This window comes from Anopheles coluzzii, chromosome 2 (assembly GCF_943734685.1).
Source record: "Anopheles coluzzii chromosome 2, AcolN3, whole genome shotgun sequence".
NCBI classification, from domain to species: Eukaryota; Metazoa; Arthropoda; class Insecta; order Diptera; family Culicidae; genus Anopheles; species Anopheles coluzzii.
The window spans coordinates 8,326,347-8,347,011 of NC_064670.1; the positions used below are offsets into that span (position 1 = coordinate 8,326,347).

The 20,665-nt window shown below is 48.4% G+C and overlaps 2 protein-coding genes across 4 annotated transcripts in view; both read right to left on the bottom strand.

Annotated features, from left to right (window-relative positions):
- The window catches only part of LOC120951310 (peripheral plasma membrane protein CASK), a 192,946-nt gene extending 181,096 nt beyond the window's left edge, over positions 1-11,850 (bottom strand). For all 3 annotated transcript variants that reach the window (XM_040369964.2, XM_040369959.2, XM_040369962.2), the window contains exon 1: positions 11,752-11,850. In XM_040369964.2, coding sequence (XP_040225898.1) covers positions 11,752-11,810 — 59 coding nt within the window. In that variant the 5' untranslated portion in view covers positions 11,811-11,850. The remainder of the gene's footprint in view (positions 1-11,751) is intronic.
- A 74-nt stretch (positions 11,851-11,924) lies between these two features.
- On the bottom strand, positions 11,925-20,484 carry LOC120951312 (nuclear pore complex protein Nup107). Its single transcript, XM_040369968.2, has 3 exons — positions 20,322-20,484; positions 17,170-20,250; positions 11,925-12,241 (listed from the first exon to the last, which is right to left on the bottom strand). The coding sequence occupies exon 2, from the start codon at positions 20,153-20,155 to the stop codon at positions 17,528-17,530; it is 2,628 nt and encodes an 875-aa protein (XP_040225902.2). The 5' UTR covers positions 20,156-20,250; positions 20,322-20,484; the 3' UTR covers positions 11,925-12,241; positions 17,170-17,527.
- Between the last annotated feature and the right edge of the window lie 181 nt (positions 20,485-20,665).

A 20,665-nucleotide genomic window follows, 5' to 3' on the forward strand; every position in this document is an offset into this window, starting at 1 on the left:
GCATTGTTTGGCCGTTTCTCACCCAAACTTTACTGAATGTAGCGGCAGAGCGCCACGCAATGAGAGTCCTCAATCAGTGCTTTTTATATTTTTTTGCGTTTTTTACGCAAAACAATAAAAGATAACATTATGGGTAAGTAAGTATTTCTAGCTATACAGCAGTAGCATGAATCGGACACACATAAATATAGAGACCTTAGGACCCACATAATTGAATTTATTATATAAACACAATAATCCCTTTTTAAAAGCATCAAGATTTAAAACCATGAAAAATCGCTCTCAGCAAGCCCTAAAGATGTTTTAATTATTTTGGGTAAGAAACATAATTAAATCATCATACTGCATTCCATTTCATTCCCGAAAGCCATTAATCCCGGGTTAAATTTGGTAGGATTGTCCGTCGACCTTCATATACTCATTTCAATATGATGACGGTCAACTCACACGATGAAATGATAACCAATCAAATTCTATTCAGATTTGGTTGAGTTTCATAGCGATTTTATACCATTGTACTCTAATCGACGCAAAATACATACATAATACATAAAACATAAAAATTAAATGATTACTGAAAATAATCATTCACAAACATGGCCGATTGTGTTGAATAGAGCTCAATATACACAAAACTACTAGATACTAGTAGCAAAACGATTCTAGTTAAGTAATAAGCTACCAAACACAGCCAATCCGTAATTCCTATTTCGTTTCATTAACGTATTTATCTGTTTCATTCGGACAACTTTAAACTTTTATGTCTAAACCTCTGCACAAAAACCATCCTCTTAACACACCTGTATGAAGCCAAATCGCACATAAAACAGAACAATTTACATGCTTTATTATAGCGAAACCCGTTGTTAACCACAATTTCATAAAATGAACACTAAAACGCTGAAGCCTAATGGATGCAAAGGGTGCCAAAATCTTCACCCCCAAAGCCACCATCCACAAAACATACGGATTGGACACAGGCTTTTATAGCCCAGGCCCACACGCAGGTAAGAGTCGCGAGAACACCTTCGTTATCGCGCACATTACAAACACTTTTTAAGCCACTTCAATTAACTTCAGCATGAGAGCGGTATCTTGAAAAAGCATATCCAGGCGCGCCTTTAACATGGAAAAGGCAGACAAACCCAGGAAAAGAAGGAAGACAAACGAACACCAAAAAAAAAAAAACCCTGAACCCAGCAGGGGTATTGCACCACTGCTCGCAAACTCCACTGGCAACCTTTGGCACTCTAACTTCCGGGGATTGTGGGGACCATCGTTGTGTTTTAACCCTCAATCAACCCTCACTTCACTTTCACTCATAAAGCCCGTAAAATGATACCCGCCATAAAAGTGAACGGTAAAACGATAAACGGTGCAGATGGTGCGGCGACCGAGAAAGGTAAGAATGGAACCCCCATCCCCGTACAACCCGCCCTCAGTGAAAAATGATTTTACCACTACAGCGACGATCATCCTTCAATTTGTGTGCTGCCAAAACCCTTCACACCCGGCTCGCTCGCTGCGCTAAACGGTTGCAAACAAAAGCTCCAACACAGCACAATCGGGCGGAAAAGTTTACTTTTGATCACTTTCAGAAAGAAAGATCAGCAAGAAAGGAAGCACGAGAAACTCCATTCGCACAAACGAAGCTATGACAAAATATAGTATATCACTCGCGGGGTTTCAAACAGATGCGTGTAAGAGTCCCGGGTAAAAGCACAGCAACAAAAGGCTCTAAACATGACAGCTACCCACGTTCACCAAGCAGTGCAGAGCACCACGGGAAAAGGTGTCAAAAGGATTAAACCTGAGTGGAAATTGGAACCCTTTACGTTTTGATAACAGTTTCGTTTATTTATATCGCACAAATCTCCCCGTGCGCTGTTTGGCATGTTTTCCAGTCTCAACAGTTTCTAAATTTATCCTTCCTCGCAACACTTCAAACCGTAGGACGTCACCTCGAAATCATATCACGTCAAGATGCCAGTGCAAAGACGTACAACCGTTCTCTCAGCCCCCCCAGAGAGAAAGAAAAGGATGAGCAGCAGCGAGCCCGAAAAGCTCGCCGGTGCCAAATCATTCGCTTCAACACGGCGTACGATGAAGAACATAAATCTAGCCCGACCCCAAGTAAGATGATAGCATTGCGAAAGCAACGGCAACAAAAACGGGAAAACCGCCGCGCACACAACACGACAGACGGAGAAAACACTCTAGAATACATGCATAAACAGGCAACGCGCTTGAAAAAAAAGGGGTTCACACAAAGTTTAACGTTTGTTACCCGAGACCCACCCAGCAGTCGTAACATCTTCCTGTACCGCTCGGGATGCCCCGTTTTGGATGAATATTTTCCACACCAATGTGCCCGGTTAATGGCGGATGAAATGGACAAAGAAACGACGCATAGTTCCGCATTCCGGTTTAGGGGCGAGTCTTTGCAAATAGAGAAAGGACAATTTCTTTCATGTCCCCGAGACACCAAACTCTCTCTTGCACACACACATTCACCCCTGCTCATAACCTCCTCTACCACAGGGGTGGTGGTACTCGAGGAGAACAAAAGTGGGAAAAACCCCCAAAACAGCAAAACGGTTCAAGTGGAAAATTTCTCCATTCCATCCTTTTTTGTTATTGTCTCTCTGCTGCAACAGTGAAGTTTTTCCTCTGCGTCGACAAAGTCAAAACCGAAGTCAGACCAAGCCATTGAATATTTGATCCAATGAATTTTTAATGTTCGAAACGAAATATGAGAGAAATGTTACGACATTCGTTGGTTGGATTCCGGGAAGGGACGGGCAAATAGGGGAAGGAGCTCTAAGAAAGGTCCCGACATTTAACTGCAGCAAATGAAGAGCTCAGCAGTAGGTGTACACAATTGTTTCAAGCGTCGGCTTACGTTGAAATATGCAACACTCTCTCAGAAAACGCAGCCAGCTTCGTGTCTGGAAACAAAAGCGTTTCCATTTCTTCCTCTTTGAGCGTACGTTTAAGCGTGTACAAGAAAGGGGTAAGTAAAATAAAGAAAAGGAAAGATAGTTTAACATTTCGGGTTAAAAAATAAATGGTTCGACAAGCTGTGACTAACGAAACTAACAGAAAGCTAATAGATCTCCATCGTACCATTACCGGTAGAAACGAACCTAGAAGACAGTATGAACAAAAAAAAACTGAAGTAAGAGCAAATAGTTTTTAAATATTCAAAATAACAGAAACGTTGTATTCTATTGCAGTTGGACTTTGATGTTTAATTAACAGCCGAAATTGTGTTATTATTCATTTTGCTACTATCCTTTAATGTTCATATCAAACGCCGTACTCAAACCGCGTTGGTGTGGTTGGTCTTTCAATATCATTCCAATATATTTCCTAAAAAACTTCTTGGAACCCACGGTTTATGGTGTATTAGGTTGGAATTTTGACCACACTACCATGGAACAATGTTATGAAATAGTTTATATGGAACTGAATACCGTTGAGAAGTGTATTTTTACTAGATATCCTTGCAATGACGTTTAAAATATAATAATATTATGACGAACGAAAGAAACTGCCGGGGTTTTGAATGTCGGAATGCAAACCAGAAATTCGCCCGTTCTCCTTTGACTACGCTCTACCAAATAACGCTAGATGTTTGCTTTAACCATTCAATATTGCAGAAAGCAAGCACGTCACAAGCTGTTCATATCCAGCTCTATAAGCATTTGTAGTTCATAATCAATTTCCTACCCAAAAGGAACTAAGCAAACGGAGCAAAGTCAATAAACGGGGTCCATTTTCTCCAATCATGCGAACGATGTAATATTAACATACTCAACCTTGCACACAACAGCGCGAGAGAGAGAGAGAGAGAGAGAGAGAGAGAGAGAGAGTAGCAGAGAGCAAGCGAAACACATCCTTCCCAGTATGAACTTAATGTCTTATTGCAGTAGGATCAACTTTTGCTTCACCAGCCGCTAGTAGCATTGGATCCAAAAATGCGTCACCTCCGTTTTCCGACCGGACGGATCCCAATACAAAACCCTCTGCTGTCCACAGTCTTCTGAATTTCTACAAAAACGGAGCAAAACAAGAAAAGCGCCCTGCTTATGCTTTCTTCAAATTCACGTCCAGGTGCACTCTGGCGATATTTTTGCGCTCCCATGCGCTGTATACAACCAAATAACGGACACACACGCGCACACACGTCTTGATCGTTTCTTTCACCTGCACTGAAGGCACGAAGAAAGGTGGCTCACGCATTCTCCCCAACCAGGAAAGGGTCACCGGTACAACGGCGTCACTACAAACATGCTTCCGTTATCGCCGCACCGTTTCAAGCGGTTGGCAGCGGATCAGAAGAATGTTTTTTGAACGACGTCCAAAAACTTTTCAACGCTACCATACGTCGTGTGTGTGTGTGTGTCACGAAACCGGGCGTGTTCTGCTGCCGAGTCTCGCCGCTGTTCGCACTTATGGGCCTGATGAGACTCGCCGGTCGTCGTTTCACAGCCCGGCCAAGGGAAAGAAGCAAAAAAACACACACACACACTCCACTCTCAACTCTTGTGGGATCGCGTATCAATTATTTCCCAGTTTGTACCGGGTACGTGACCTTCCCATGCTGCTGCTGCTGTTGCTAAAACACACGTAGAAGGAAAAACAGACCCACACTCCCTCGGTAAGCTCGCACTGACGCACGGAAAATGGCCGTCCGAAACGAGAAAGGAAGGAAGGAAAAAATGTTGTGTGCCTCGCAGGGCACATATGTTTTACTTTGTTTCAGCCTCCGTCACGCGCGTCCGTCGCATCGCTCCGTTTTTAGATCAGTTCGCTTTTTCCGGTAAAGTACTTTTTGGCAAAAATGGCCTCAGCCTGCTCGGGGCAGATTGCACTGAGTACTTCGCACTAACGCAGTACAGCGGCAACACACACACACATACACACACGCCGAGGAGTGGAAGCGAAACTTTTCCCGCAAAAAGGAAAAAACCGACACTAATGCATTCGACTTATCAGCTTCCAGCATATCCCGGTATAGGTGTCAAAGGGAGAGGTGGGAAGGAAGGTGAAGCAAAACGAGACATAAAATAATACAGTTCGATCACGAATCACGAAGCGCCGTCGGCTGTTCGCAATCGATACGGTGAGCGCTCGCCAGTACAACCAAAAAAAAGCGACACAAATTCGATTTGTCAGCGTCAAGTACGATATTGCACCGCATCAAACACACTCACGGCTGCCTGGCCGGCCAAGGTTCGATTGCTGGTCGGTGAAGCAATAAATATAGCCATATGTAACTCACCCATCACACCTTACCGACCAGGCATACAACACACGGTGGCGGCAACCATCGCTATAAATCTTCGTCAGAGTTTTAGTTTGTGCCAGCAGCCACAAACACGGCTTGTAATTCCAAATCTCCACCCAATTCCGTTCCTTCTTCTCACAGCTACCTTCCGTGTACAGTTTATGTTCTTTTTCTTAAAAAAAAAGCTGTTCCGTTCTGGTTTCTTAACTTCATTTCTGCGCCCGAACGATTCGATAGTAAATCAATTCACTTCAACTCGCAGCATGACACTTCTTTTTTCGTCCCCAAAAGCTTCTAGCCAGTGTCTTTATGCTCCCCGGTTCTCCTCCTCCATTCTGATTGATCGTGTTCCATCTGATCGGAGGGAAACGTTTGTTAACACAGTGAAGACACACGCACACGTACGTAGCCACATATACACCACACTCGCGCGCTGGTGGTGTGCCGCAAACAGCTGCGGTTGCAAAACAAGTCACGTCTGCTGCTGCAACATGCAGCTCTATTAAGAAGCCGTGCCCGATTTCCGATTTTGCAAACATGACAGCACGCAATCAAATCGACCGAACGCCGTCGTAGAGATTAGTGATGGGAGCTCGAAATCGGACCCAATTCCGATTCCGTGGTTCAGAATCATCTTTGGAGTAGATTCCGGTGTCGACTCAGAATCCGGAATCGGCAGCAGAATCAAAATCGGCTCCGAAATCAGAATCAGTTCCAGGATTAAAATCGACTTGGGAATCGCAATTTTCGCCGGAAACGGAATCAAAATTGACTCCAGAATTGGAATTAGCTTCCGAATGAGAATCAGTTATTTGAAATTGAAATAAGAAATTTCAGGAGCAAAATCTATATGAGAATGGATCGCTTACAAGAAAATTTGGATTCACTGGTGCTATCGATACGTAGAACCATTGGACCCAAACGCCTATTCTTATAGAGATGCTGAGACTGACTTCGATTCCGAAACCGATTCTGATTCCAAAGCCAATTCCAGAGCCGATTACGATTCCGGATGCGATTCCGGAATCGATTCAGGGGACTGATTCCACACTTACTATCCGGAATCGATTCCAGAACTTCACCAAACTCCTTTTTTCCCATCACTAGTAGAGATAGAAGGTAACGAAACGGAAGAAAAACACTTCGATCCGGAATAGTCGAATCGCGCCTACCCAACACGCGCACTAAACCAGAGCCTTTCACACAAACAAAAAACCCAAAATCAACCATTCACGGACATCAACTGCTCTTCCAACACGCGGGGTGGTGGTACTTGTGGGACCGGCGACCACAGCGAGCAAACTTTGGCATACATTTTAATGCTCGTTAGTCACGTACCCGGGTCGGCCCGGGAAACGGAAAACCCCCGGAATGGAAATGCAGCACAACCGCAAACACACTCTCAGGCACGGCATTTGGGAAGGCTGCCGCTGCCGGGAACACAAGCATAAGAAGCTGCGTACAGCCAAACTTTTCCATAAATCCCACATTCAGCCATTGATCATGTCGCGATGGTAACCGCACGACAATCCGTTTGCATCCGATGCGCGACACAACCCTTGGCCTGCACACACACACACGCACACGCAAGGACGCACGTGTTAAAACGGAAAGTTCACGAAGATCGAAAAAAGTGCTGTTGAGAATTGCGGTATTGTGTCAGGGTGGGGTGCGGGGGTCCCATCATCGTTTATCTTTATTTGTCCTACACCACGCTACATCGCGGTAGTAGTTTCCTACGGTACCTTTGCTCTCCGAAGCTACCGCTACCTTCTTTTCTACGAAGCGAAAGCTTTCTTCCGAAGGCGGAGATAAACAAAGAGAAAACTCAACCCGCCCACGCCTCCGATTACGTAACTCGGAACAAGCAAGCATCAGTCGCTTGTTAAGGGAGATAAGCACCGCCGTGATCGCAACGGGGCTTTGATTATTTGTACTCCTGCCTGCCTGTCTGCTTGCCCGCTTGTCATTCAAAAGCATTTTCCGCGAACGCTACCTTCTTCGAATGTTGTTTGCAATGGCCCTTACGGTAGCGCCAAAGAGCGCGGCGCAGCTTGTTGAAATGTTTGCTTCGCAAAATCGATTACACCAGTTTTACTGCAGTGACAATATCTCGCCCACAGTTTTCACTGTCCCTCCGGTGGGACAAAGAAAAAATTCACGCGCGCGCGTCCCAAAACACAAAAATGCCACGCAAACGTGTTTCAAACTGCCAGAAATTGAAATTAAAAAGTCGTCCATCCGTTATGCTCTTACCGCCCATCCCTCCGGTTGGCACGAAACAAAAGCAAAGGGAAAGCAGACAGCCAACCGGCTAGAATTGGGCACGCTTTGGGGGCTACAAATTGAAAGATGATAAGTAGCGCCGACGAAAGCGAAACGACAGTAACCGTGTTCCGGATGCACGCAATTAATATTTATGAGCTTCGGAAAAAGTTTGACGCAAAATGAAGTTGTTTTTTTTTTGTCGCCCATCCACTGAGAGAAACAAAATACCGAACCCCAAAGCGTAACATGGCCTAACGCATTTTAGCATTTTGCTAGCTCGAGCGAGTTTTCCCTTTTCTCTTGAATTCAGCGAAAGCTCAATCGCTTTGTAATGGAGCACCAGGCGCCTCCATGGAAAAGGAGCTTCAAGCAGCTTCTCAGTGCTGCTTACCCCGCTGCCTCGATACGCTCGCTTCAGCATGTGTGTGTGTGTAGCATGTTTGTAAAATGGAATGAAATGTAACAAAAGACTACAAATACTATATACCTTTCTGATTGAATAATAAATAAAAAAGGGGACAAATCCACCATTCACTTTTAGCAAGCTATTCACTTGCCTTGAGCTTTATAGCATTAGGAGCTGTGATTTATTTCTTGCATTCTTCACGAGCATTACCTATCATTATATTCCCCACGCACCTAATCGACAAAAAAAAATACAACATAAAATGGACCATTTAGCGAAGAGCATAGCGATTATTGATACCGAGGCGCGCTCTATCACCTAATGTACCGACCACCCAACCGAACCCGCAACATGAACAATCCCATTCGCAGCGCTCCTTTCCTCGCCCCGCCGCCGCCGTGTAGCGTAAAGAGTTCACATGAGTCGCACACATTCACGCACCACGCAATTAATCCACCCTCGCACGGCCGAGGCGAAGATCCAGTGCGCTGCGTGCTACTGTCGAAAGCAATTATTACCGAGCACAACACATCCTGCCCGCCATACCACTATCCCACCATAACACTGCCGCGCACGGTAAACGGTCCGTTTGTTCGCCGGGGGGGGGGGGGGGAGCAAGAGTGTGCAAAATATGAACCACCCCACAATGCATGCGACCATTAATCATGCTTTTCACACTTAATCTCCGGTTGCTACCCCCAAAAAACGGAAAGGTCGACCTCTTTCACATTCGCCTTTCGATAGCAAATTCCACTCCTCGAACCGGAAAAATACTAATGCTCTCTCTCTCTCTCTCTCTCTCTCTCTCTCTCTCTCTCTCTCTCTCTCTCTCTCTCTCTCTCTCTCTCTCTCTCTCTCTCTCTGTCTCTCTCTCTCTCTCTCTCTCTCTCTCTCTCTCTTGAAGGTGCCGCATACGCTGGGTGTATGATTCATTTATTTATTTACTTCTTTACATGAGCAGCATGGGAGAAAAGGTAAAGCGAACGGGTCCGCCGATCTGTGCCAGCGAAAAACCAACCAACCACGCACGCACACACCTCTTCCTACAGCCTTTCCACAGTTAGGGGGCAATATTGAACGGAATGAACCCATAGTTTAGTTTCGTTTCCGCTTCGTCGTCGTTCAGCCCGGGTTTCATTTTCCCACGTTATTACATTATGCTTGCGCGTACACTTCCCAGCATCTTAGCATGCCGCACCGAAATGGGACGGAAGCACATCTTAACAATACTTTCGAGCGATGGTGATGGTAAGATACCGGCCCCCCCCCCCGGTACACCCGCTACAGCAGTAGCGCCGTAATTGGAATCTTATTTCGTTCGCTCCGTAATCCTTCACACAAGGATATCATTATCGTGCGCCAGTGAGAGGGCCGACGAAATCATTGAACCATAATTTCAAGTGTCATCGAGCGTCTCTACCATTTCCCGAGCATTGGCGAGCGACAGACACAGCCCGCAGAGGGAGGTTGGCGGCGACCCACCCGACCGGCACTTTTAAAAGGCGTACACCCTCGACCCGCAGCACGCTAGGTGAGCATAAACTGTAGCAGCGCACAGCGGAATGATAACCAATTTCCATACCCCGGCTCCCGGTTCATCGGATCATTCTTTCGCCACCGTCGTCCTCGCTCTACAATGGGCGTGATCTTAAGATCGACCGATGCGAGATCTTATCGCCCGGTTGGTCGTTGGAATAATGCTAGTCGTCCGGTAAAAACGGCACACCGAAGCAGCGGCACAGTCGTGGGTTGTGGGCGAGTAGGTAGTCATCCGCCCCGGCCAGCTCCGATAAGTGCCAAAGAAAATAGACACTGTAACCGAAGCATTTCAGCTGGTTTGGGCCACACAGCTTGGAGCTCTTGTGTGTCTTCACCTTAAGCGAAACAGAGTACGGGTAGGATATCTCCACCTATAAGTATAAGTATAATAGCCCACTGACGTCATGAACATCTCTCTCTCTCTCACGCAGATGGAAAAGTTTAACATCAAACCATCCTCGGAACGGATTGCTACTTTCTCGATGTGTGATGACAGGACGGACTTGACTACACTGTGCCTTCCTGTGCCACACCAACACAACACACAGTCGAAAGACACCGAAGGACGCTACCTTTACTGACAACAAAAATCCCAGCTTTCTCCATCACACAAACACTGGCAACTGCGTCCATGTAACGTGTTGAAAGGATGGACCAATCTTCACACCCATACACTCGCAACCCATCCCAACTAGGGACAAACACTCACTCTGGCCTAGAGCTGGGTGTCACGGTTTGGTGGTTGGTTGAGCTACTACCGAAACCTGCTGCTGCCGACCATGCGCAGCAAACTGAGTGCCCGTAGCACTCACACCCAAACAACGTGTGGATCTGGCACCCTGGCCCGATGGGGGCTGGCTGTCTCAAATGGCTTGCCCCGGTTGCCCAGCCCGCCGCTCCACCCGCTTCCCAACCCGTGTCAACAATCCAGGTTAAGGGCTCTCGTTACGCAAATCGGATGCTGCATATCCTTCCGTTGCTATTTTCCGCCTGCCCACGGGTAACCGGGTTGCACTCACCCAGCCACCTAGGGAAAGGGGGTTGTAAACTTTAGCAATTACCCCGACCGTCAACGGGGTAAAGAGCTTGCAGCGGGAATGCGTAAACTTGATGCCACGGTGCGAAGCGTTGTAGCTTTGAATTTTTGCAACGCGCGAACACCGACATGCACCCAAGGATGCTCTCTTCAAGGGAGCATAGGGCATAGCGCGGAGACGTTCTATCAATTTGATTAGGAAGTGATTTGGGTTTCTATTACTATCAAAAGCATTGCACGAATGATGTTCTCTTTGAACACGTTACTGAAACGTTCCAAACGCATAATTACAGGGTTTTTCAGGGATTCTTACCGTTGTGGGGATTTTTGTTGACTTTTTCTTACAGCAGATGAACTTTATCTGATAGGAATTGGACGCTATAGCACCCTTTTTTGATAAATCTAATAGGATTTCCCAATAAGCCTGTCCAAATCTGAATCCAATTCCCAATTCAAATGAAGTTCACTTCCCTTTAGAAGGAAGGAAGTTAAGGAAGTGTCCCGCAACTATGAAAACCCCTGGAAAACCCCCTGTAACTTTATTCTTTTCCAAAGCGGATGAAATCAGTCCATTCGACAAAATTCCAAAACTCTACTTTGGTTTGCTTTTTACTCCGTAAAACCATCGCTTTGTATGTAGTTCCACCAAAAACAGAAGCGTAAAGAATTTAACATAAAAAAAACTTTCAGAGTACAACTGACGATTGCATGCAGAAGTTCGTTCGCCAATTTTCTCCTCGTACCATGTCGTCTCAAATTATTCTGCCCACAAATAGGCCGCTTTGTTCGCGTATTTCCCTCCTAGCAACTTTCCGCAGGCTGCTGACATGACGACGGGTGCATTGTGGTTACCGACGTCGTCCTCCCAAGTGCATTCATTAGAACTTCCGGCAAACTTTGTGTGCGTTTGTATGTGGGAATGTGTGGATGTGTGCGCATGACCTATCTATCAAGCAAACCCCGTACCCGTACGTTTGTTGGCGCAGTATTTGTTTGTAAAATTCTCTGCGGAGGAGTAAAAGTTTCGAGCACACAAAGTGAGGGAATACGGCGGAATTTTGGGAACGTTCATTGCTTCTTCCGAGCAAAAATCCCTTCGCATTCGATTGCACAGGCATGCAGGCAACGGAAGCCTTTCACAAGGAGTGCTTCTACCATGCCTCGGATTGATAGATGACTTTAATTAAGTTTTATGACATAACGGCTTACCTTCCAATCGCCTCGCACAGCTCGTACACGTCGTCGAACAGAATCTCGTCGTCGGCCATACTGTCAAACGGTTCGCTGCCTCGCGCACACTTGTGATTGATTATGTTCACTCCACCAGGGCCGATAGTAACCTGGCGCCGTGTTTTTTCTCTTCCACCCAAAAACTACACTTCACACACACACCCACACACAATCACTTTCTACAGCCCACAACAACACGCGCACAAGGGCGAGCTGCACAATTTGCTTTATCTGTTACGATTATTTGTGTACACAATTGTATGTTTGTTGCACCGTAACACCGTAACGAACGGGTTGTGACATTCACCTTCGCACATTCACCGCGGACCGAACCGATTCTGGCCTCAACACACCACCGACCGACCGACCGACCGATCGACAGAATCGTTCAGTTTATTGCACTTTGCGCCACTGCACTGCGCTGCACCGCTTTGCTGTTGCAACCGACGCTCTCAGGACGCACTGTAAACTAGGGGGAGGAGGGGAAAGTGGGGGGGTGAAAAATAATGCATAAATAAACAAAGCACCGCGAAGACACGAGAGTGTGCAGATGAGGGTGTCGAATTTGGATCTCTCTGGTGGAAAATGGTTTCGGCAAAATCAACTGCCCTGCCCGCCACCGACCGGCCGTATGTTGACGGTCAAATCACGCGTCCTGTTGGCGCACTGTTATTATTTATTTAGCTTCCCAAAACCAGACCAGACCTTGGGAAAACACGAAGCGTATGCGAAACGGTAGTAAATGATCGGATCCAGCTCTACGCGGCCTAAGGGAAACATGATCTGTTTTTCTAGCTCGATTAATTACCAAGAAAACGAACACACACAAGCACCGCCCGCTCGCACTGTAACGGATCGTTTGCCACCTCGTTCCAGATCGGGTCGGCCTGTTTGGCAATCGGTTACCGGTTTGCTGGGAAAATGTGAATCAATTTTCCGAATTATGTTTACCGATTGATCAGCAACCGACCACCGATCATTTCTACCATTTACACCATCTCGTTTGCATCGCGTCACAAAATTCGATGTAATGGTATGTGTGTATGTGTGTCTCTGTACCACAAGGTGTCCGTGTTTGCCGGCAAATAACCCACACTCGCAGCACACATCACTGTCACTTTCAATCAATCCCACAACAACCTCGTTTCCGTCGGCTGCGGCGGCGGCGTAGCAGCGTACAAAGCCGTGTCAAAGCATGGAAAATTCAACTACACCAAACAACCGGGTATAATAAACCCGTGGCTGCTAAAAATAGCCCTACCGCGTACCGAGACACCGCGTCCCGAACCTCTGACCAACAGGCGAACCATGACTTGAACCGTTTTTCAAACGCTGCACGCGCTTACAATAAGAAACCTCCTTACACGTTTTGCCTCGTTTAGCTATTTCTCGCATCCCGAAACGGAAAACAATGCGCACAGCACACGCACAACTGCACTTGCACACTGCTTGGCTCATTGTGCCGCGATGGGAGGCAGCCATGGCTGATGCCGGGGCCAGCTGCCGGACCGGGGGGGGGTGCCGTGTTCGCACTGGTGTGGCTGCCGCACTGTACTGAACGATCCGTGCCGTTGTCGAAGTCGTCTCGCCGGTCACAAGTGCCGGATGGTTGTGCGGGTTCCTAGCAAAGGTTCGGTAGGATCTACCCACCACTCACCAGCGCACCTGCACACACACCGACACACACACCCACGGAGGGTTTTGTGTGCTGTAAGGCGAGAGTGCCTTTGCCGAACGCCCACCGCTCCCGATGCGAAATGATGCTGTGTGTTGTAAGGCGCGGAATTTTGCCAGCCAACTCCCGACACCAAGGACTTACTACTCACGTACAGCTCCGAAAGCGGTACTCACCACCAATAGCACCCACACCAGGGAATGCCTGCCCAACACCACCAACACCACCGTAAGGATGGCGCGGGGTCCGGCAATACCGCCTGTCAACTTATGAGGTGTTGTGGAAGATTTCGTTTTGATTTTACAACATTTGTATTTTAATTTAATTTCCATTTAAAGATAGCTTTATATTAAAAATTAATTTAATTTTATCTTTTGATTGGCGCAAGTATTGTTTTTTAACACTTTTAACACTACCTTACAAGCTCGGAATAAGAATAATAAAAGAAAAAAATATAAAATTGTTTGCAAAAAATTAACTATTTTGTCTAATTCACTGAAAGGGATAGAACATTACCATGTACAAGGGTACAATGGTAAAAAGGAATAAAATTATTTTTTTATCGAGAAGGCGTCTTAAATGTCTAATCATTTCAATTTCTCGGATCTTCAAATTTCCTAGAAAACACAGTTCAAACTTTTAACAATACCCTGAGGACATACCGACCGTCATGTCTAACAAGTGGACGGGCCAAATGTCCCCCAAAATCCCGAAAGAAAATTCAGGCTAAAAATGACAACTTGTTTCATTATCCTGCTCTCTGAATTGATTATGCTGTGCTGTGATTTTCATCTTGAAGCAATAATAATGTTCCCATTATTCATCCTATTGAATCCCAATGACATTAAAAATTATTCCCATGACGCATTCCTGGGAAAAATTGATGAATGAACTATTGTCGATACTTTTAATTGCTCCATACATTTTTAGCGCAACTATTACAAACACTTGATCAAACAGCTACAAACAAACAAATGGTGACAAATGGCCACACAATAGTGCAGTTATGTTTCACCACCCCGTTGACAGATGGACCGTGTGGCAACCACGGTTGCCTTCAAACGTTTGCACCGGAACTCAGCGAAGGCCAAATGTTTTCCTGGTAAAACCGAACCCTTCCCCCACCAGGACGCAAATCGCCCTGACCAGAGGATTCTCCCCCAACCCTTCCTTTCGCATCCTTTCTGCGCGAACAGATAAACATCACAAGCCACCCGTTTTTTTTTTTTAACTTCCACGCAACCCTTTGCTCCACACTCACACACGCGCGCCAACGTTCAGTGTGCAAGGGAAAAAGGATGCAATTTTCCACTACACATTTTCTCCGAACACAAACCATACACACACACGCTCATAGACGCCCGTACGTACGAGTCCAACACCTAGCAACCTACAGACTTGGACACACACACACGTACACACCAGCGATACTAGAATTTGCACTCGCGCAGCTGCCGTATACACACACACGCGTACGGGGAACGGTGGTGGTGTGTTGGGAATGAGGATTGCTTCACAGGATATTTTAACGCCTGCTGTATGGGAACGGTCCAAAAGAGGCGGTGGTGCTGGTCGGAACTATGCGAAATGTCCTCTCAAACTTGGGGGGGGGGGGAAATGGAAATTTTCTTTTCTCTAAGAACAAGCAATGAAAGCATCATTACATTTGATTTACATTTCTCCCCCCTTTTACTTCATCCTCTCACTCTTTCTCTCTCACACACACACACACACACGATTTCGGTCCGCTTTCGCACCCTCGATGTCGTATCAATGGGTGGGTGGGGCGTCTTTTTTCGCCTGCTCTGTTACTGCTGCACTAGGTCAACAGTAAGGGGGGAAAGCCTTCTTTTTCGCATACCGCACACGTTACCAAAGAACAAAACAAAAAAACGTTTCCACTCAAATTGGCCTTCACCTGTTCACAAGTAAAAATTGTCGCTGGCTTTGTTTTGGCTCTCGGTGTGGCCTCGGTGTGAGATGGTGCGGTTAGTGTGTAGCACACGGTACGCTGTTGTAGACACTCCCGTAAAGCCCACGGTTACTTCACGACTACACATCACACACACACACACACACAGCTAACTCACAGCGAGTTTCGTTTACCTTTTTCACTTCGGTTTTCGCAGCCACACAAAAAAAACGGGAAAGCTAGTGGCGCCCACTTTGCAGCGGGGCAGAGGCGGAACGGGAAAACGGCCCGTTTTTCGCACAACTTTTATTCAGCTTCACAACTTTCCAGCAGATTTGTTTGATTTGGGAAGAAAAACCGCTGAGGAAAACACGATAGTGAAAGGTGCCCGCAAGAAGCGACCCGAAAGACAGGCAGCAAACCTTCACACACGCAGCGCTAAGATCCACCTAGAACACAACACACAATCCGATGCGACGGTGAGCGCGTATATCCTTGTGCGGGAGCGCACCGTATTTTTTCCGGGGAAAATCACGCACACCGTACGCAAGCGGTTTCCTCCGCGAGCGAGAAAGAGAGAGGGAGAGAGAGAGAGCGCCAGGCAATTCACTAATACAGTAACGAGCGTGTTTTACAAACACATCGTAGTATCCTCTGCTTGGGATGGGGGGGAACTCATTTTCCGCGCTGGTAACAATTTTCCCCTGCGTGTGTAGGAATGCACACAGGCACACACACACACACACATACACGGCACATATAGAGAACGCTTTTCCGTGAGTTCCTTCGACCGACAGCCAGACAGTTTTGACGTTCGACCGCGCGCGGTCCAGCTTCAATGGGTTTGACACATTCGCTTTCCACGCTACTGTACCGTTGGCCCCGCAGCCCGTTTGCTGATGTTGGAGCTGTTTCTATTGTTTCGCTCTGTCTCGCTCTCTGTCTGTTCCCCTTTCAGCACGCTTGGTTGCAATCAGTGCAAAGCAAAAAGGTAGGAATTACAGCGTTAGGGTCGCAGTACGCATACAGGGTTACTCATACACAATTAGCAATTTTGTCACAGAGCAAATGCCTTGCTTTAATTGAACATTAAAGCAGCAATTAAATTGCACCCAGCATTCCGTTCCCCTTTACCTTCTCCAGAACGCAACTGCAAAGGCTTTCCCCCGTAGAGTTTCCATTTAAAAACACCTCGTGAAGCTGATTACTACGACGGTCTTCTAATTGCACATTCTGGCTCGCAAAAAAACCCTTCCCCCAGCTACTTGGATGGCTGGCCAATCGGAATACAATTTCCCCGTACCTCCCCTGTGCACACACGGCCACCACAGCCAACAGCGGGAGCGTGTGACATCACACACAGCTGACGCACCACCACCCCACTTGCGCCGTTCCCGTCGCGATAGTCAATAAGACAGTTGCTTCGGATCCATTAGCCCCCATGACCCCAAGCACCTCTACAACGGTCGGTGTCCACCGTCCGCCCTCGCATCCGGTGTGTCGTCTTGTTTACACGGACGACATCCGCAAAACCGAGCTTTTCTTGCCATGCAGCTGGTTTGGCAGTGTCACGAAACGAACGTAATCGGTTCTACTATCATCCGAGCAAAAGCACACACAAAAAAAACACACCCGATTCCAGCACAGACACCGAACCACACCCGTCAAACACGCTCGCACACACTTTACCAATGGCTTACTTTAGCGGCACACGATGAGAACACGATAGAATAGCGCGGTGGACAATTGTACTGAAGACGGCAGGCAGCAGCAGCAGCAGCAGAAGCAGAACCGACACTGTTTTTCTTACCCGCAATGTTTACGAACTGGAGAAATCCGGGTGGAGCGCGAGAGCTTCAACCCAACTGTCAAAATGATAAGCTCGCCCCAAGCAGGCCGCTTGCACGCACACACTCGCAGCTGCTCCAGCCCTTGCTGAGCGTGTAGCCCATCTCGCTTTATCTTGCTCTCTCTCTTTCTCCCTTCGCTCGTTTCGGTTTCTTTCCCCGCAAGAGGTTGTTGGCCCTTTTGAATTTTAAATTAAAAAAATCGCATTTTTATCTTACACATACTTTATCACTTACGATTTTATTTAGAACACGGCAGGAAAATTAAGAAATTAAGAACTGTAGTAAATGCAGAGCTAGCGTGGGAAAGAATGTATACCTCTACTTCTTCGCTGCATCGCCCACGAACGGGTCTTTCCGGGCGTTCATGAGCGTGAGGGACGATTCCGCTATCTTGGTCAGCGTTTCCGCCAGCTTGTGCTTGGGGAAGACGCTGTACAGCTTGCGCGTTTCCGAGCTGAGCACATCGGCCAGCAGCAGATTTTCGCTGTACCGCTCGGTCAGCGTGTGGAGCTGGTGCAGCAGCAGCACGATTTCCGGTATGCACAGCTTGCGCAGGTTCTCCATCTGTACCGCCCGGTGCAGCCAGTCCTCGTCATCGTCGGGCGGCGGTTTCGTCGTGTCCGTATCGACCAGCCAGCCAGCCTCCGGGAAGAGCAGCACATTGTACAGCAGGTCGCGCGTCACGTTGGTCAGCTCGGCGACACGCAGCTCCCAGTTGCTCAGCTCCTTCCGGTACGTTGCCTCCCGGTGCTCCGAGGTGACGCGCTCGGTAAAGTTCGACAGCTTGACTGCGGGCGGTGGCTTCGGCTTGCCGTTGTAGAACAGCTGGCACCAATCGTTGTAGCCCTGGATCGCGGCCAGGTACGTCTGGTAGCAGAGGTACTCGCGTATCGACACCTCCTCCCGGCACGGGATATCATCCTTCGAGCCGTAGTGCGTGAATATCAGCTCCATCGTGTCGGCCGGTATGACGGCGAACGTTTTGCGGGCCGCCTCGATGCTGCGCCGGGCCAGGAAGTAGCGGATCAGTGTGTTCGACTGCCACAGCAGCTCCCCGCGCTGATCCGGATAGAAGGTGAGCCACTCGAGCGAGGAAATCTTCTGCTCGTCCAGCTCGGTCAACCTGCCCGAAGCGATCGGTGCCAGTTCGTCCTCGGTGGCTTCCAGCGCACGGTACCACTCCACGGTGTACACGGTAATGGTCGGCACGTCCAGCCCGAAGTTGTACGCCTGCTCCAGGGCCTGCTTGCGCTGCTGGCTGTCGCGGATCGTCTGAAGGAACTGCGAGTACAGCAGCAGCTGCATGGCCGGTGGCAGGGCGGCCGTGTAGAACGCGACCATGTGCGCGGAACCGAGCGTGCTCAGGTACTCGACGTACCGCTTGACCACCCGATCGCCTATGTCCTCCTGGAAGGTTTTGCCAATCTGTCGCAAAAACATGACGAAATGCGTGAGGAAGCGTAGCATCTGCGGTATCAGCACCACCTCCGTGCCCTCCAGCCAGCCGTCCACGGTGCGCATCAGCTCGGGAATGTCATCCAGCATAATGTACTTCTGGATCACCTTGTCCACATCCTTGGCGGCCAGACTGATGCGCGCGTTCTTGTGCGCCTCCAGTGCGTCGAAGATTTGCTCCAGCGACATCTTGCCGTTCCAGTACCGGTCCGGCATGGGCAGATAGCTCTTGACGCAGTGCGACCGTATCTCGCTCTCCACGCGTATGTCTATCTGCGCCTTCAGGTACGCCCACAGCATATCGTTCCACGAGTGCTCGGACAGCACCTCCACCATCGAGTCCAGATGCCCGCACAGCGATCCGATCGTGGCCTTCGTGTACGGATCCAGCATGCGGCTTTCCGCCATCTGCCACGCGAACTTTTTCCACAGATCGCGCCTCGGATTGCCCTCGATCGGCTCGCGGGCCAATGACACGTTCTCGCGGTCGTAGTTCGGATCGTGATGCAGCCGCCATCCCTCGAGCAGGGCCGCCTTCCACGCCTGCCCGTAGTTTTCGCACTTGATCTGTGCTTCCTTCAACCGGCCCTGGCGAATGGCGCGAAACACCTGTTTGGCCAGCTGCGTCTGATCCTCCATGTCCAGATCGTGCAGGGGCAGCTTCTCGCGGATCGGAGCATCCGGATCCAGCCCCTTCACCAGTGCCCGGCCACTGCCAAATGCCGTCTGGCCTACCTCTAGCAGCTGGTGGAGCGTGTTTTCCCACGCCACCGTCCGGTTCATGTAGTGGCCCAGCTCGGTCTGTTGCTGCCGCAGCGCCATCTGCTCCAGCCAGTCCACAATGATCTGGTACTCGCGCAGATTCGCATTGCCACCGTACAGATGGGAGATGATGGTCTGCTCACTGTTCACCAGCGGCAAATCGTCCATCTCGCTGTCCTGCTTCTGCGTTATCAACCGATCACGGTACAGGCAGATCATCAGCCGCCACGTATCCCGTTCCGCGTTCAGCCACATCTCTTCCGCGTGCAACCGGCGCTCCCGACCAGTAGGTAGCAGCTGCTTGGACGCATTGTTCAGCTGTACCAGCGTGTCGTCCAACGATTTCACCAGCTCCTCGGTCGCCTCGAACACGTCCGAGGCGTTGCTGTAGCGCTGCAGCACCTGCAGGAATTCTTCGCACAGCTGCTTGCTCGCTTCCCGGACGTTTGCATTCGTGTAGCTTACCGTACTGCCCGCCACCAAGCTAAGCTGACTGCCGGACAGTCCACCTCCGGCCGGTTCCAATTCGCCCACCGTTCGATACAGGCCCACATCCTGCACGGAATCCAGCATCATACTTTCGCCCAGCCCGGACGCTCCCAGCTGTCGCTGTTCCTCGCGGGCCTGCTGCTGCAAGTAGCGCACCGAATCCTTCGACCGCAGCAATCCGCTGGGCGATTGGACAGTGGATTCGTCCAACAGCTGCAATGTGCGCTCGAGCTTGTTCATCTTGATGATGTGACACCAGCGCCAAAAACCGCAATCGTTTTCCTTTATCGCATTCAATTCCTTCGCCTTACCGCAACAACACCGAGCACCATAACCTAAAACACAGTCGAGCCATCAAAATCGCATCGTTTCGCTGCACTTCTACTCGTGTTATATCTTTACTTACAGGGAAATTTCTCACGTAGAACGAGTAAAGTGTCTTTTATTTCAAACTATTACAAAAATAAGCCTAAATGGCTTAATTTAGTGCTACCAATGCAAACGAAACCGGGAGATCGCCAAGCTAGCGCGCAAACCAATTGTCAACAAATCAAAACGAGCATCTGTTTGACAGTTCTGCATGCTGGTCGCGGCCCATTCAACATTTTTGGAACAGCAGATATTTTGAACAAAAAAAAAACAAACCGATGCTAAAATATACAAAATTGCTGTTAAGCTTATACAAAAATTGTCATAATTATATTTAACTTACTTACTTTTATCGAAAAACGCAACAATAACGCAAAAGGC

Coding starts and splice junctions, on each gene's coding strand:
- LOC120951312 (XM_040369968.2), bottom strand. CDS start 20,155: ATGAACAAGCTCGAGCGCACATTGCAGCTGTTGGACGAATCCACTGTC.